Raw genomic sequence first — 13,382 nt, 5'->3', positions numbered from 1 at the left:
ATTTTTGCGTGGTAAAAGATCTAGGAATGGAAAACAAAGTTTTAATGAGGTCTTATAAAGGAATTCATTTAGTATGGTGTAGTGAACAAGACTGGGCAAACTGGTAGAAGACAAAACTGGGGTAGAAGTAGGAGAGCGGGATGGTAATAAAAGCCGATCTACTGCTCTTTGCTCCTTGGCCTGCACCAACTAACTCATTCTTCTCTCTCTCATAAAAATACTGACCCCCTCAGGGAAATTTGAAATCTTGGTGAGAACCAAGAGCCAGTCTTGTAAAGAAAGCCTCTGCTTTCAACATTTTATTTAATAAATAACATTTACATTTGTTTCTTTATATGAATATAAGGTAAATGGAACATTAGTGAATGCTGTTTGGAACTTTTATTTTTTTTATTTTAAAGATTTTATTCATTTATTCATGAGAGAGAGAGAGAGGGAGGGAGGGAGGCAGGGGCAGGCAGAGACACAGGCAGAAGGCAGGCCCCATGCAAGGAGTCTGACATGGGACTCGATCCCAGGACTCCAGGATCACGCCCTGGGCTGAAGGCAGGCGCCAAACTGCTGAGCCACCCAGGGATCCCCTATTTAGGATTTTTAATTTCTGGCTAAAGTAAAAGTCTATGAATTAAGTCAAAGGAAAAAGCCAAGAAAAATAGAGTGACTTTATAGAGATGTCTATAATCATTGATAAAGATAAGGTTATTATGAGTCTTTAGGCATATAAATGCTACAAAGTTGAAGCTTTTGAAAATAAAAGGCGAAGTTGTGAAACCAAATTAAGATTTTTTTTAAGCATAATTTTCTCAATCCTTAATAGATGAAATAGATACAACTAAGAGAAGATCTGAGTAGATAATAAGTCAATCTTTATATATCCAAGTATTTATTAAAATTGAACATATATTAATTTATAAGAGAAGACCTCAGATTACAAAAAATAGAAAGAGTCTAATTGTTGACATTCATTATCCTCGGTGCTATAAATCCAGATATTAGTGACATCATTGGAAACAAAGACATTCACATTTTTTAGGAATTCAAAATATTTGTAAATAATTCTTAGCTGAAATCAAATTCCACCAATATAATATTTAGAAAATATGAGAATGTCACAAATCAAACCTATTTGATATGGTCAGTATTACACAGAAGAAAACATTTTCATTATTTAGCCCTGTGAAATTAAGTTTGAGTATTCAGCTCATCAGAAAAAAATGAAGGTTTAAAAATAGAAAGCAGAAGTGAATGAATTAAAAAGCCCATAAATTCTGCATTAGCCCAATGTGATCTATTTTATTTTAGAAATGTCAAAGTTCATAGTTTATAAACACATAAAACAGTTCATAAACATATGAACAGTTTATCCCTGATACATGTTCAAACTTAGCCAGGAAAATTCATGAAAGAATGATGAGTAGGAATTTTCCTCAGAAGATGTTAAGTATTATAAAACCACAGTAATTAAAGCAGTGATACGCATGATAAAATAGGCAGAAAAATATAAGGAAGTAAGGTATTCCCCAATATATCGAATTTGTGATATGATAAAAGTGACATTTTAGTATTAGAGGTAGTTGAATTGATAAATGATGATGTCTGGACATTTTAGAAAAAATAAAGCTGTTTTCCTTCCATCTTCGTAGTTTAAAGATGTAAAAAAAAAAAGTAGTGGAAAAAAATTGTAGGTCAATATTTCCATAATATTGGGCACAAAAGCTAGAAACGATTAAAAAAAAAAAAGCCATGACTGCTGAAAAATTCTTTGAAAAATTTCTCTATGCTACTATGAGCAATAGGATAGCTTACATGCACCCTCACAGGCTAAGTAGAAGTTGAGATTGGTGTATCATTCAAGTTAGGATAAGTTTTGCTGTGGTGGCAAAAACTTCAGTGACCTCAAACCAAGGTTTATTCAAGTCACAGGTCCATATGGCTATGTTCCATGCCATTCTCATTTTAGGACATAAGCTGCTGGACCATCCACTATATGGAATATTGCCATTGTTGTATGTCTGGAAGGTAAAAAAGACTCTAGATCTGGTCACTACAGTATCTACTAACCACATATGGCTACTTAATTTTTTTTTAATTTAAAAAATTCATTTCCTCAGCCACTCCAGCCAGCCATTTTTCAGGTGTTCAGTAGCTATGTATGGTTAGTGGCTACCACACTGGACAACACAGATATAGAACATTCTATTGTCACAGAAAGTTCTGTTGGGAAGTACTGCTCTAGAAAGTCTTGTATGGACACAGTGCTTGAGATTAGAAATGACACAAGTCACTTCTTTCACAACTCACTGACCCGAACTAGGCAGATGGCTCCATCCAAACTTGACAGGCCAGAAAGTGCAATCCTTCTGTGTGTCTTGAAGGAAGAGAAGATGAACTAATTGATGCACAGCACTGGTAACTACTACAGTGGGCAATTTGGAAATATGTATTTTTTAAAAATGAACAAAACCCTTTCAAAATGCCCTTTGATCCTATAATTAATTCCCAGGAACATATTCCAAAAAATAATCGGGCAGTGTAGGCATTTTTTTATAATAATCTGATACATTAATTTCTACAAAACCAAAGATATGTAGGCTTATAGAAGAAACAGCATTGAGACAGAAGCATCAAAACCCATGTAGCTTTGAAAACAAAGCAGTAACAAAAACATAACAATCCTGATAAAAATACTACAACATGAGGGATCCCTGGGTGGCGCAGTGGTTTGGCGCCTGCCTTTGGCCCAGGGTGCGATCCTGGAGACCTGGGATCCAATCCCACATCGGGCTCCCAGTGCATGGAGCCTGCTTACTACAACATGAAATTTTCACCGGCACCCAGCATCAGTCCATCTTGTGTGGCTGTAAACCCTGTGTTTGTGCTTCCCTGGGGGCATTTATTTTCAATAGATACTTTTTTTAAAGATTTTATTTATTTATTCATGGGAGACAGAGAGAGAGAGAGAGGCGGAGACACAGGCAGAGGGAGAAGCAGGCTCCATGCAGGGAGCCCGACGTGGGACTCCATCCCGATCCCGAGTCTCCAGGATCAGGCCCTGGGCCGAAGGTGGTGCCAAACAGCTGAGCCACCCGGGCTCCCCAGCATAGTAGTTCTTAAAAGCTACCAAACCAGGGGATCCCTGGGTGGCGCAGCGGTTTGGCGCCTACCTTTGGCCCAGGGCGCGATCCTGGAGACCCGGGATCGAATCCCACATCGGGCTCCCGGTGCATGGAGCCTGCTTCTCCCTCTGCCTGTGTCTCTGCCTCTCTCTCTCTCTCTCATAAATAAATCAAAAAAAAATTAAAAAAAAAAAAAAAGCTACCAAACCAGCCATGCATTAGGAGGCATTTCTCTTCTCTTGGGCTAAGGTTTTCTCTTTATGAGGAAGTTTATTCCTGATCACTTAAAAATAACAGGCACTGGGAAAAAAAAAATAATCTCTTTATATTTAATTGTGTATGCACTAAATTTGTCACAAAAATAAACCTTGTAGCAGAACAGTCTGTGAAACTTTAAGTGAATGCCCATCAGTAAAGGATGGTTTAATTTGTTGGAGCCCCACACAATAGAATATCGTTAAAATTATATAGGTGTATATTTGTAGGAATGGTATATCCAAATATATGGAGTTAAATGAACACATCATAAAATAACACTTAAATATGTACATATTAAGAAACATTTGGAAAAAATACACCTAAATCTTTAAAACGTATTTTTAACTTTTGTGTTTTAATAGGTGATACATTCACATTTTACAACTATAATATATATAAGATGTTCTCTGATAAGCCTGATTTTATCAGTGGTACTCTCTAGATTGATTGATTGAACAAATATTTTTAGTACTGAATAGTCAGGCTCTATGCTTGGTACTAAGAATATAGAGGAAAATGGGATAGATACAGTCTGTCTTAAAAATTTCTATATGTATTTTTTTTAAAGATTTTATTTATTTATTTATTCGAGAGAGAGAGAGAAGTCACAGACACAGGCAGAGGGAGAAGCAGGCTCCGTGCAGGGAGCCGGACGTGGGACTCGATCCCAGGTCTCCAGGATCAGGCCCTGGACCCAAGGCACCCGGGCTGCCCTATATGTATTTTTTAATGACTATAGCATCTAGACATTAATTAAACAACATAATATTATGTTAGTTTCAGGTGTATAACAAAAGTGATTTGACAAGTCTGTACATTATGCTGTGTTCACCACAAGTATAACTACCCCTGTCTCCATACAATGCTGTTACAATACCATTTACTATATTCCCTATGTTGTGCCATTCATCCCTATGACTTACTCTTTGTATAACTGGAAACCTGTACCTCCCACTCTCCTTTACCCATACCTCCAACCCCCCCACCTCTGGCAACCATCAGTTCTCTGAATTCATAGGTATATTTCTGCTTTTTTGTATGTTCATTTGTTTTGTTTTATCAATTCCATATATAAGTGAAATTATATGTATTTGTCTTTCCTGGACTTAATTTACTTAACACAATATTCTCTAGGTCCATCCATCCTGTCAGAAATAGTAAGATCTCATTCTTTTTTATGGCTCAGTAATATTCCATGGTGTGTGTGTGTGTGTGTGTGTGTGTGTATGTACATGTACATGTATATGTGTATATATACCGCATCTTTATTTACTCATCTATTGACAGACACTTGGGTTGCTTCCATATCTTGGCTATTGTAAACAATGCTACAGTAAACAGAAGGGTGCATATTTCTTTTTGAATTCTTGTTTTTGTTTTCTTTGGGTAAACAACAGTAGTGGGATTAGTGGTCATAAGGAAATTGTTTTTAATTTTTTCAGGAACCTCCATACTCTCTTCCACAGTACCTGCACCAATTTGCATTCCCACCAGCAGTACCTTAGGGCTCCTTAGGGTGAGCTCTACATCCTCACCAACACTTATTATTTCTTGTCTGTTTGATACCAGCTATTGTGACTGGTGTGAGGTGGTATCTCATTGTGATTTTGATGTGCAGTTTTCCCATTATTAGTTATGTTGAGCATCTTTTCATGTGCCTGTTGGCCATCTGTGTGTATTTGGAGATAGGTCTATTCAGATCTTCTGGCCATTTTTTTTTTTAAATCAATAGTTTGGTTTTTTTATGTTGAGTTTTATGAATCTTTATATATTTTGTATACTCACCCCTTATTCGATATGTCATTTGTAAATATCTTCTCCCATTCAGTAGGTTGCCTTTTTGTTTTGTTGATGGTTTCCTTTATTGTACAAAAGTGTTTTGTCTTGGTGTAGGCCCATTAGTTTATTTTTGCTTTTGTTTCCCTGGCCTGAGGAGACATATCTAGAAAAATGTTGCTAAGGCCAGTGTCTAAGATATTACTGCCTATGTGTTCTTTTAGTAGTTTTATGATTTCAGGTCTCACAGGTCTTCAAGCCATTTTGAGTTTATTTTTATGTAGTATAAGAAAGTGGTCCAAAAAAAAAAAAAGTGGTCGTTTCATTCTTTTGCATGTAGCTGTCCAGGTTTCCTAACACCATTGATTGATTGCCTTCTTTGTCATAGATTGACCATATAAGCATGGGTTTCTTTCTGGGCTCTGTTCTGTTCCTTTATGTGTCCGTTTGTCTGCTAGTGCCAGTACCATACTGTTTTACTAGAGCTTTGTAGTATATCTTGAAATCTGTAATTGTGATAACTTCAGCTTTGTTTTTCTTGCTTAGGATTGCTTTGGCTATTTGAGGTCTTTTGTTGTTCCATACAAATTTTACTATTATTTGTTCTAGTTTTGTGAAAATGCTGTTGGTGTTTTGATAGGGATTGCATTGAATCTGTAGATTGCTTTGGATAGTATAGACATTTTAACAATATTCCTTCAATCCATGAGCATGGAATATTTTTTCATTTGTGTCATCTTTGATTTCTTTTATCGTTGCTTTATAGTTTTCAGAGTACAGGTATTTCACCTCTTTGGTTAAGGTTGTTCCTGGCTATTTTACTTTTTTTTTTTTTTTTTTTAATTTTTTAGATTGTATTTATTTGAGAGAGAGATTGCACACTAGCAGAGGTGGGAGGGACAGAGGGAGAAACAGACTCCCCACTGAGCAGGGAGGCTGACTCAGGGCTCCATCCCAGGACCCTGGGATCATGATGACCTGAGCTGAAGGCAGACGCTTTACTGACCAAGCCACCCAGGCCACCCCGTTTTATATACTCTTTGATTCAATTATAAATGGAATTGTTTTCTTAATTTCTCTTTCAGCTACTTTGTTATTAGCATATAGAGATACTGTGGGACCCAGGAAATTTAACAAAAATCCCCTACCCCTGGACAAACAGAGCAGGACTGATACCATTTTGTGCTACACCTGCCACCTCCTGTATGACCCCCACATAACCTGCTTATTGCTTAAGGCGCTGCCCCACCCTAGTCAAACCACTGGGCACACCCTAATCAGAAATTGGCTTATAACAATGTAACCCTGCTTTGTGCCCACCAAAGCTGCGCGCCAATTCTGACCAAAGTAATAGGCCAGCTCAAACGGATACTACAGGGTAAGATGTAATTCAGTCGGCGACCTGCGTGTGGACCGACATGGCTGTTCAACTTGCTGTGTATCCCATTGGCCACTGGCCCCTATAAAGTTGCTAAGCCTCTTAGTCTCAGGGTCCAAGTCCCTGCTCTGCTGTGTTCGGGTATACTTGGACCCAGGCTCGAGCTTGTAATAAACCCTCGTGTGATTGCATCGGTGTCGGCTCCTTGGCGGTTTCTCGGATTCGCGATCTTGGGCACAACAATACAACAGATTTCTGTATATTTTATTTTCTGTAACTTTACTGTATTCATTATTACTTCTAATAGTTTTCTGGTGGACTCTTAGGGGTATAGTGTCATGTCATCTGCACTTTACTTCTTCCTTGCTGATTTGGATACCTTTTATTTCTTTTTCTTGATTACTATGGCTAGGACTTCCAGTACTGTGTTGAATAAAAGTAGCACAGAAGGACATTGTTATTTGTTCCTGGTCTTAGAGGAAAAGCTCTCAGTTGTTCATTATTGAGATTGATGTTAGCGGTGGGTTTTTCATGTATGGCCTCCATTGTAGCTTTGAAGTATACTCCCTCCAAATCCACTTTGTTTTGTGAGTTTTCATCATGAACAGATGTCAAGTTTTGTCAAATGCTTTTTCTACATCTATTGAGATGATCATATGATTTTTATCCTTTATTTTGTTAACGTGGTGTATCACACTGATGGATTTGTCCATCTTAAACCATCTTTGCATCCCCAGAATAAAATCTACTTGATTGTGGTGAATGATCCTTTTAATGTACCATTGTATGCAGTTTGGTAATACATTGTTGAAGATTTTTACTTAATGCTCATCAGGGATATCGGCTGGTAGTTTTATTGATTGTGTCTCTGTAAGGTTTTGGTATCAGGGTAATGCTGACCTCATAGAATATATTTGGAAGCTCTCCTTCCTCTTCTGTTTTTTCAGTTCTTACCCTTTTAGGGTTCATATCTAGGATTGAAAGCTGCTCTTGAATGATTCATACTAAAGTATAATGACTATTTTGATAAAAGGGATTATGTAAACATGAGAGCCTCAGTTAACACACCCTAGATATTGAGAAAGGCCTCCCTAAATAATGTTTCGGGTAAAAATTGAAGGATGAGGAGAAGCTCCAGTCTAATTATTTTTCAATCTGATATAGTGTCCATGAGATATAAGGTAATGTCTGCTTAAGCTCTTTGAAGGTAGCAAAGGACAATAAAATATCAATTGTTTCTGTATGGACAAAAAGGAATGAGTGACCTATCAATATATGATCACGCCCAACTTTTGTCAGAACAACCCATCTTCTCAGAGAAGCAGTCTTAATCAGTAACATATGAGGGGGAACCACTTCCATTATGTTTAAATTCTAATCTCACACTTGGACAAATATAAGCAGACATAGGAAATGCACTTGGCTAGCATCTCCAATTGGAGCTCATATATTAGATCCAGAGTTCTAAAAAACTACTTTGCCTGGTGCATTTCTGTAGGAATTTGACTGACTTAGAGGGAGGTGTGCCTCCTTATCACCACAGAATCACTGCTGTTAAAACCATGTCTATACTCTTACCTTGTACATTTCATTAGGTGCCTCTTAAATTCAAACGGGATGGGGAAAAGCCTTCAGGGAGCTTATACTGGACATGACTGCTTTCCAAACTACTTTCCTAAAGCAGATTTGAGTAAGAAGGCTGTCATAGAGACAGCTTTTGTTCTTGCTGCCCAGTGCTGGGTACTCCCCTAGTTTGGCATCTTTGTTCTGTTTTCATAGTGTACGTACTTACTAGGTCTATCCCCCACCCTTAGTGTTAATGTTTGTCTACTGGCTCCTTCCTGACTGCTGGATTCTCATATTTCCTTCTCTTTCCTGCCTTTTGTTCTTTTTTTTTTCCTGCCTTTTGTTCTTTAAATGTTAGTTTCTTTGTTTTTTCCTTTCCCAGTACATTTCTTAAGGCCCTCAAGGCAGAGCTTTCCTTTAGTTCTGAAGAGAAGCTTCTTTCATTAAACATGCTCCCTGGTTTTTTCAAATTATATCAATTCAGTTTGTTTTCATACTAACCTTAGGGAGAAATGAAAGTTATAGCATCAAATACTAAAAACTTCCATTTTTAGTTAATATATCTACTTTTGCCTTGTAAAATGTTCAAGAGCTTGAGATTATTGTACTCTTAGCAGAAGTAAAGGTTTTATTTTTATTTACTTATTTATTTTTAAAGATTTATTTATTCATGAGAGACACAGAAAAAGGCAGAGGCAGAGGGAGAAGCAGGTTCCCTGCAAGGAGGCTGATGTGGGATTCAATCTCAGGGATCATGACCTGAGCCAAAGGCAGACATTCAACCACTGAAGCCACCCAAGTGCCCCAGAAGTAAAGGTTTTCAATCTGAAAAGGAAAATGTATAAGAATGTGGAAGAAATAATAGCATATCTTTGACCACAATGGAATTAAGTTAGAAAACAACAGTAGGATAATCTAGGAAAACCCCAAGTATTTGGAAATTCAATAACACAGATTCAGATAACCTAGCATCAAGGAAAATGAAAAGGGAAATTGGAAAATATTTTTAATTGAATAAAAGGTAAAATACAGCCTATCAAAATGTGTGAGATACAGACCTAGATGTTTTCACTGTTCATATCAGACATCCAAGGAAGAAATGATACTGACTTTATACAGTTTTTTCAGAAAAGGGAGTAAAGATCACTACCCAATTTGTTCTGAGGCCAGCATAACTCCAGTATCAAAACCTGAGAAATAATGAAAAAAGAACTTCAAGAAACCTCTCTCACAAACATAGATGCAAAAATCCATAACAAAATATTAGCAAATGAATCTTAAACAATATATAAAAAGGGTAGTACATCTGACTGGCTAGGGTGTATCCCAGGAAAGAAAAGTTATTTTAATGTTCAGAAGTCAACAGAATTTACAATATTAATGGATGAGAGAAATACATGGTCATCTCAATAGATGATGGAAGTGTTGACAAAATCCAACTTCCATTCATAGTTAAAAAAACAAATAACCCCTCTTGCTATCTAGACACAGAACAGAACTTAGCCTCAGAAAATGTATACAGAGAACTTTGAGGCAACCCCACAACCAAGAGAACAAGGCCAGTTTGCCTGCTCTTGCCAGTGTTACATTGTTCTACAGTCCCACCATTGACGTAAGGCAAGAGAAAAGTAAGACATCAAGATTGGAAAGGAAATAAAATTGTTCATATTTGTAGTTGATCTGAGTGTTTAGGTAGAATATCTGGAGGAATCTATAAAACAAACTACTAGAATTAATAAGTGAAGTTAGCTATTATATTTCTATATGTTAGGAGATCATTGGAAAATGAAAATTTTTTAAATTTTAATTACAAGTACCCCAAAGCATAAAATATTTAAGAGTAATTCTAATAAGTCTAAGACCTCTGAGAAAATTAAATAAGATGTAAAGAAATGGAGAAACCATGATTGGGGATTGGCAGACTCATGTTAACATGTTAATTCTTCCCAAATTGATGTAGAGATTCAACACAATCCCAGTCAAAATTCTAAAAATTGTTTGTAATGTAAGTGACAATGTGAGTGGGCCTCTTACTCCTGGAGCCAATGTGTGATTTGACCCCTTCCCTTTCCTCTGATTTAGCAATTACAGAAGGAAAGAAATGGTACTTCTCTGAGCCTAATGACAGCATAGTTTCAAAAATGAAGAGACTGAAGCCCAGAGATTGAGTGAACTGCTCGAGGTCACATAGCTCACAAATGTCTTTGAGCCCAGGCAGGGCAGTTTGGCTCCAGTCTGTGCTCTTGACATCCACAGTCTGTATTCCTTCCTCTTTTCTTTCGTTTTTTGTTTTTTGAGAGGGAAAGAGGGGTGGGGGGAGGGGCAGAGGGAGAGAATCTCAAGCCAACTCCCCCCTGAGCAGGGAGCCCAACGTGGGGCTCCATCTCAGGACCCTGATATTACAACCTGCGCTGAAGTCAAGAGTCCGATGCCTAACCGCCTGAGCCACCCGGGCACCCCAGTTCCTGCCACCTTCTAAGAGAAGTGCTGTTTCTCTATACTCTTGCCAACTGGTCAGCGTCCTGAATATTTAATAGTCGGATAAGGAAAAAAATAATTCTTAGTAATGACATTGAGTGCATTTTCATGTTTATTGCCTACCTTTATTAACCTTACTACCTGTTAAATCGTTTGCCCGTTTTCTAGTGCTTGCTCTAATGACCATCTTACTTGTGTTTTACTTGTCTCAGTGACTGATCCTGAGGCCTGTTACATTGGCACTGAGCCTTGGAAACCCAAGGAAGCTTTGGAAGAGAATGGCATTATTACTGACAAGGCAGACATATTTGCCTTTGGCCTGACTCTGTGGGAAATGATGACTTTGTCTATTCCACACATTAATCTTCCAGATGATGATGATGATGAAGGTATCACTCCATATTTTTAACATAAACCCCAGTCTCTTCAGTTTGAACTAAAGATTAGCTGATAAAATTATATTTCACCTTTCTATTGTTAAAATTTGAGGAAGTTTTTCAATCTATGGCATGAGATATGGATTATATTTATACTGACTAATTTGGTGCAATCTCTGTTTAATCTCCTACAAATGAGATGTAGGTTAATTGACAATAATAGGGAGATAAATTGAGAAGACCCTGCGGAGCAAAGTTTCTTTAAAAACTCTCCTCACCTAAGGAAAGGATTGGAAAGCTATCCTACAGTATACTCTATATACATAGAGGGGAGGGGTTCATGACCTATGCTAATCTCCACCACGGCCGGGTATTGAAGAGACCACCTATATATGATGAAAAGCATCCTGGATGATGAGTTGTTTCGGAAGGGTGAGTTTGAGCAGTTGCTAAGCTTTTCCATGACTTAGTTATTTTGTTTGTTTCAACTCCTTCACAAACAGATAGAACTTTTGATGAAAGCGACTTTGATGATGAAGCATACTATGCAGCTTTGGGGACGAGGCCACCTGTTAATATGGAAGAACTGGATGAAACGTACCAGAAAGTAATTGAGCTTTTCTCTGTATGCACTAACGAAGATCCTAAAGATCGTCCTTCTGCCGCACACATCGTGGAAGCTTTGGAAATAGATGTCCAGTGATCCCCGCATATTCATGACTACTGCCTTTACGTGTGGCTCATGTATAGAACTGTTCTGTTTACTCTAATACACTATAGAGTTACTATGATAAGCTGTAATTATTAGACTTTTTGGAAGTGACCCACTTTAGGACCACAGCGCCTAGTTAACATTTCAACAGTTGTATTTGTTAATATGCTTCTGATGATAAGCATTTGAGATTATAGGTTTTCTTTTCTTTTTTTTGAGATTATAGGTTTTCTATTAAGTTCAGGAAACTAGCTACTTATGTATTTGAACGTTTATATATATATATAAAACACTAGCAGTAATACAATGCTATAAACTCTATGCCTAACATTAATTTGGATCAAGTGACCATCACTTTTACTGTTTCTCAAATATTATTTTAATGGATCTATTGAAATTAGCACTTTGTGCCGTACAAAAAGAAGTCTACGTTTGCTTATCTTTTAAGCCATTTAACTTTTTCCTGGCCTTTTTTGGCTGATGTGCTTATTATTAAATATGGTCACCAGAAGCTGAGAGAATATGGCTCACAAGACTAGCTTCCTGGGTATTTAGATGTTTTTGGTTAAGGCTTATCTTGCTCTCTCCATTCTCCCCAGGTCTTTGGCTTTCGCTTTATTAGATGTATTTTCTGTTTTGAAATATTTGTTTTATTTAGTAATCTATATCTTAAGCATTTTGTAGTTCTGGCATAAAAATAAAATCCTAGTAGGATGATATAGAATAAAGGAGACTTCAGTTACCAGAAGGTGTCTTGTATTTTATTAATTTGAGAGTCACCGTTAAATGTATTGAATGAATGTGAGTGAATGAGTTTCTTAACGGCCTATAAGATGAGGGTGATTTCTGTGTGCCACAGCTGCCTCAGCATGTTTTTTAAGGTCTGTTATTTAGGGTGGGGGGTGGGCAGAGGGAGAAGGAATCTCCAGCAGAGCAGGGAGCCCGATGCAGGCTCGTGGGGCTTGATCCCAGGATCCTGAGATTATGACCTGAGATGAAATCAAGAGTTGGATGCCTAACCAACTGAGCCATCAGGCTCCCCTCCCTCCCCGAGCATTTTTATTTTTTATTTTATTTTTTAAAATATTTTATTCATGAGAGAGAGAGAAAGAGATTGACAGGCAGAGGGAGAAGCAGGCTCCATGCAGAGAGCCTGATGTGGGACTCGATCCCAGGATTCCAGGATCACATCCTCGACCGAAGGCAGGGCTAAACCGCTGAGGCACCCAGGCATCCCCCGAGCATTTTTAATTAATTATGTTTGTGACACGAGGTGATAATACCTGGACTTGACTGTAGAAAGTTTTAAAAATTACTGGCACTCCGGGAAGCTTGGAAAGATGAGGAACCATTATACGCTGAGCTTTAAACAATTCTAGGATTCACCGGAGGTTCCTTTTAGAATGAGATTGTATCAAGCAATAGTACTTTATGGGTGTATCTTCTATCAGCATACCAGTAAAGTGACAAAGTAAATTGAAAGCTGACTCGTAGGAAAAGCTTACATACAATTTTGCACGTTGACATTAGTTACCCTCACATGAGTTTTATATGATCTCATCAGGTCTGCCAAGGTGACAAAGCAGTGTGTCTCTTGGCCCATTCTCTCCTGAATTGCATTCTTTTTAATACACAACCCAATAAATTTTTTTTTCCTTGAGAAGTTTCCAGTTGCTATAGCTGGAATATCTAAATGGGAACAAACTAATGCCCAAGAACTA

The 13,382-nt window shown here is 37.6% G+C and overlaps 1 protein-coding gene across 5 annotated transcripts in view; it reads left to right on the top strand.

Annotated features, from left to right (window-relative positions):
- The window catches only part of PBK (PDZ binding kinase), a 30,129-nt gene extending 17,726 nt beyond the window's left edge, over nt 1-12,403 (top strand). For all 5 annotated transcript variants that reach the window (XM_055345740.1, XM_055345735.1, XM_055345739.1 and 2 more), the window contains 2 exons: nt 10,785-10,961; nt 11,453-12,403. In XM_055345740.1, the coding sequence (XP_055201715.1) occupies nt 10,785-10,961; nt 11,453-11,652 (377 nt within the window). In that variant the 3' untranslated portion in view covers nt 11,653-12,403. The remainder of the gene's footprint in view (nt 1-10,784; nt 10,962-11,452) is intronic.
- The last annotated feature ends 979 nt before the right edge of the window (nt 12,404-13,382 follow it).

The sequence above is a fragment of the Nyctereutes procyonoides genome, unplaced genomic scaffold (assembly GCF_905146905.1).
Source record: "Nyctereutes procyonoides isolate TBG_1078 unplaced genomic scaffold, NYPRO_anot_genome, whole genome shotgun sequence".
Lineage (NCBI taxonomy): Eukaryota > Metazoa > Chordata > Mammalia > Carnivora > Canidae > Nyctereutes > Nyctereutes procyonoides.
This window is presented reverse-complemented; position numbering and strand designations above follow the sequence as displayed.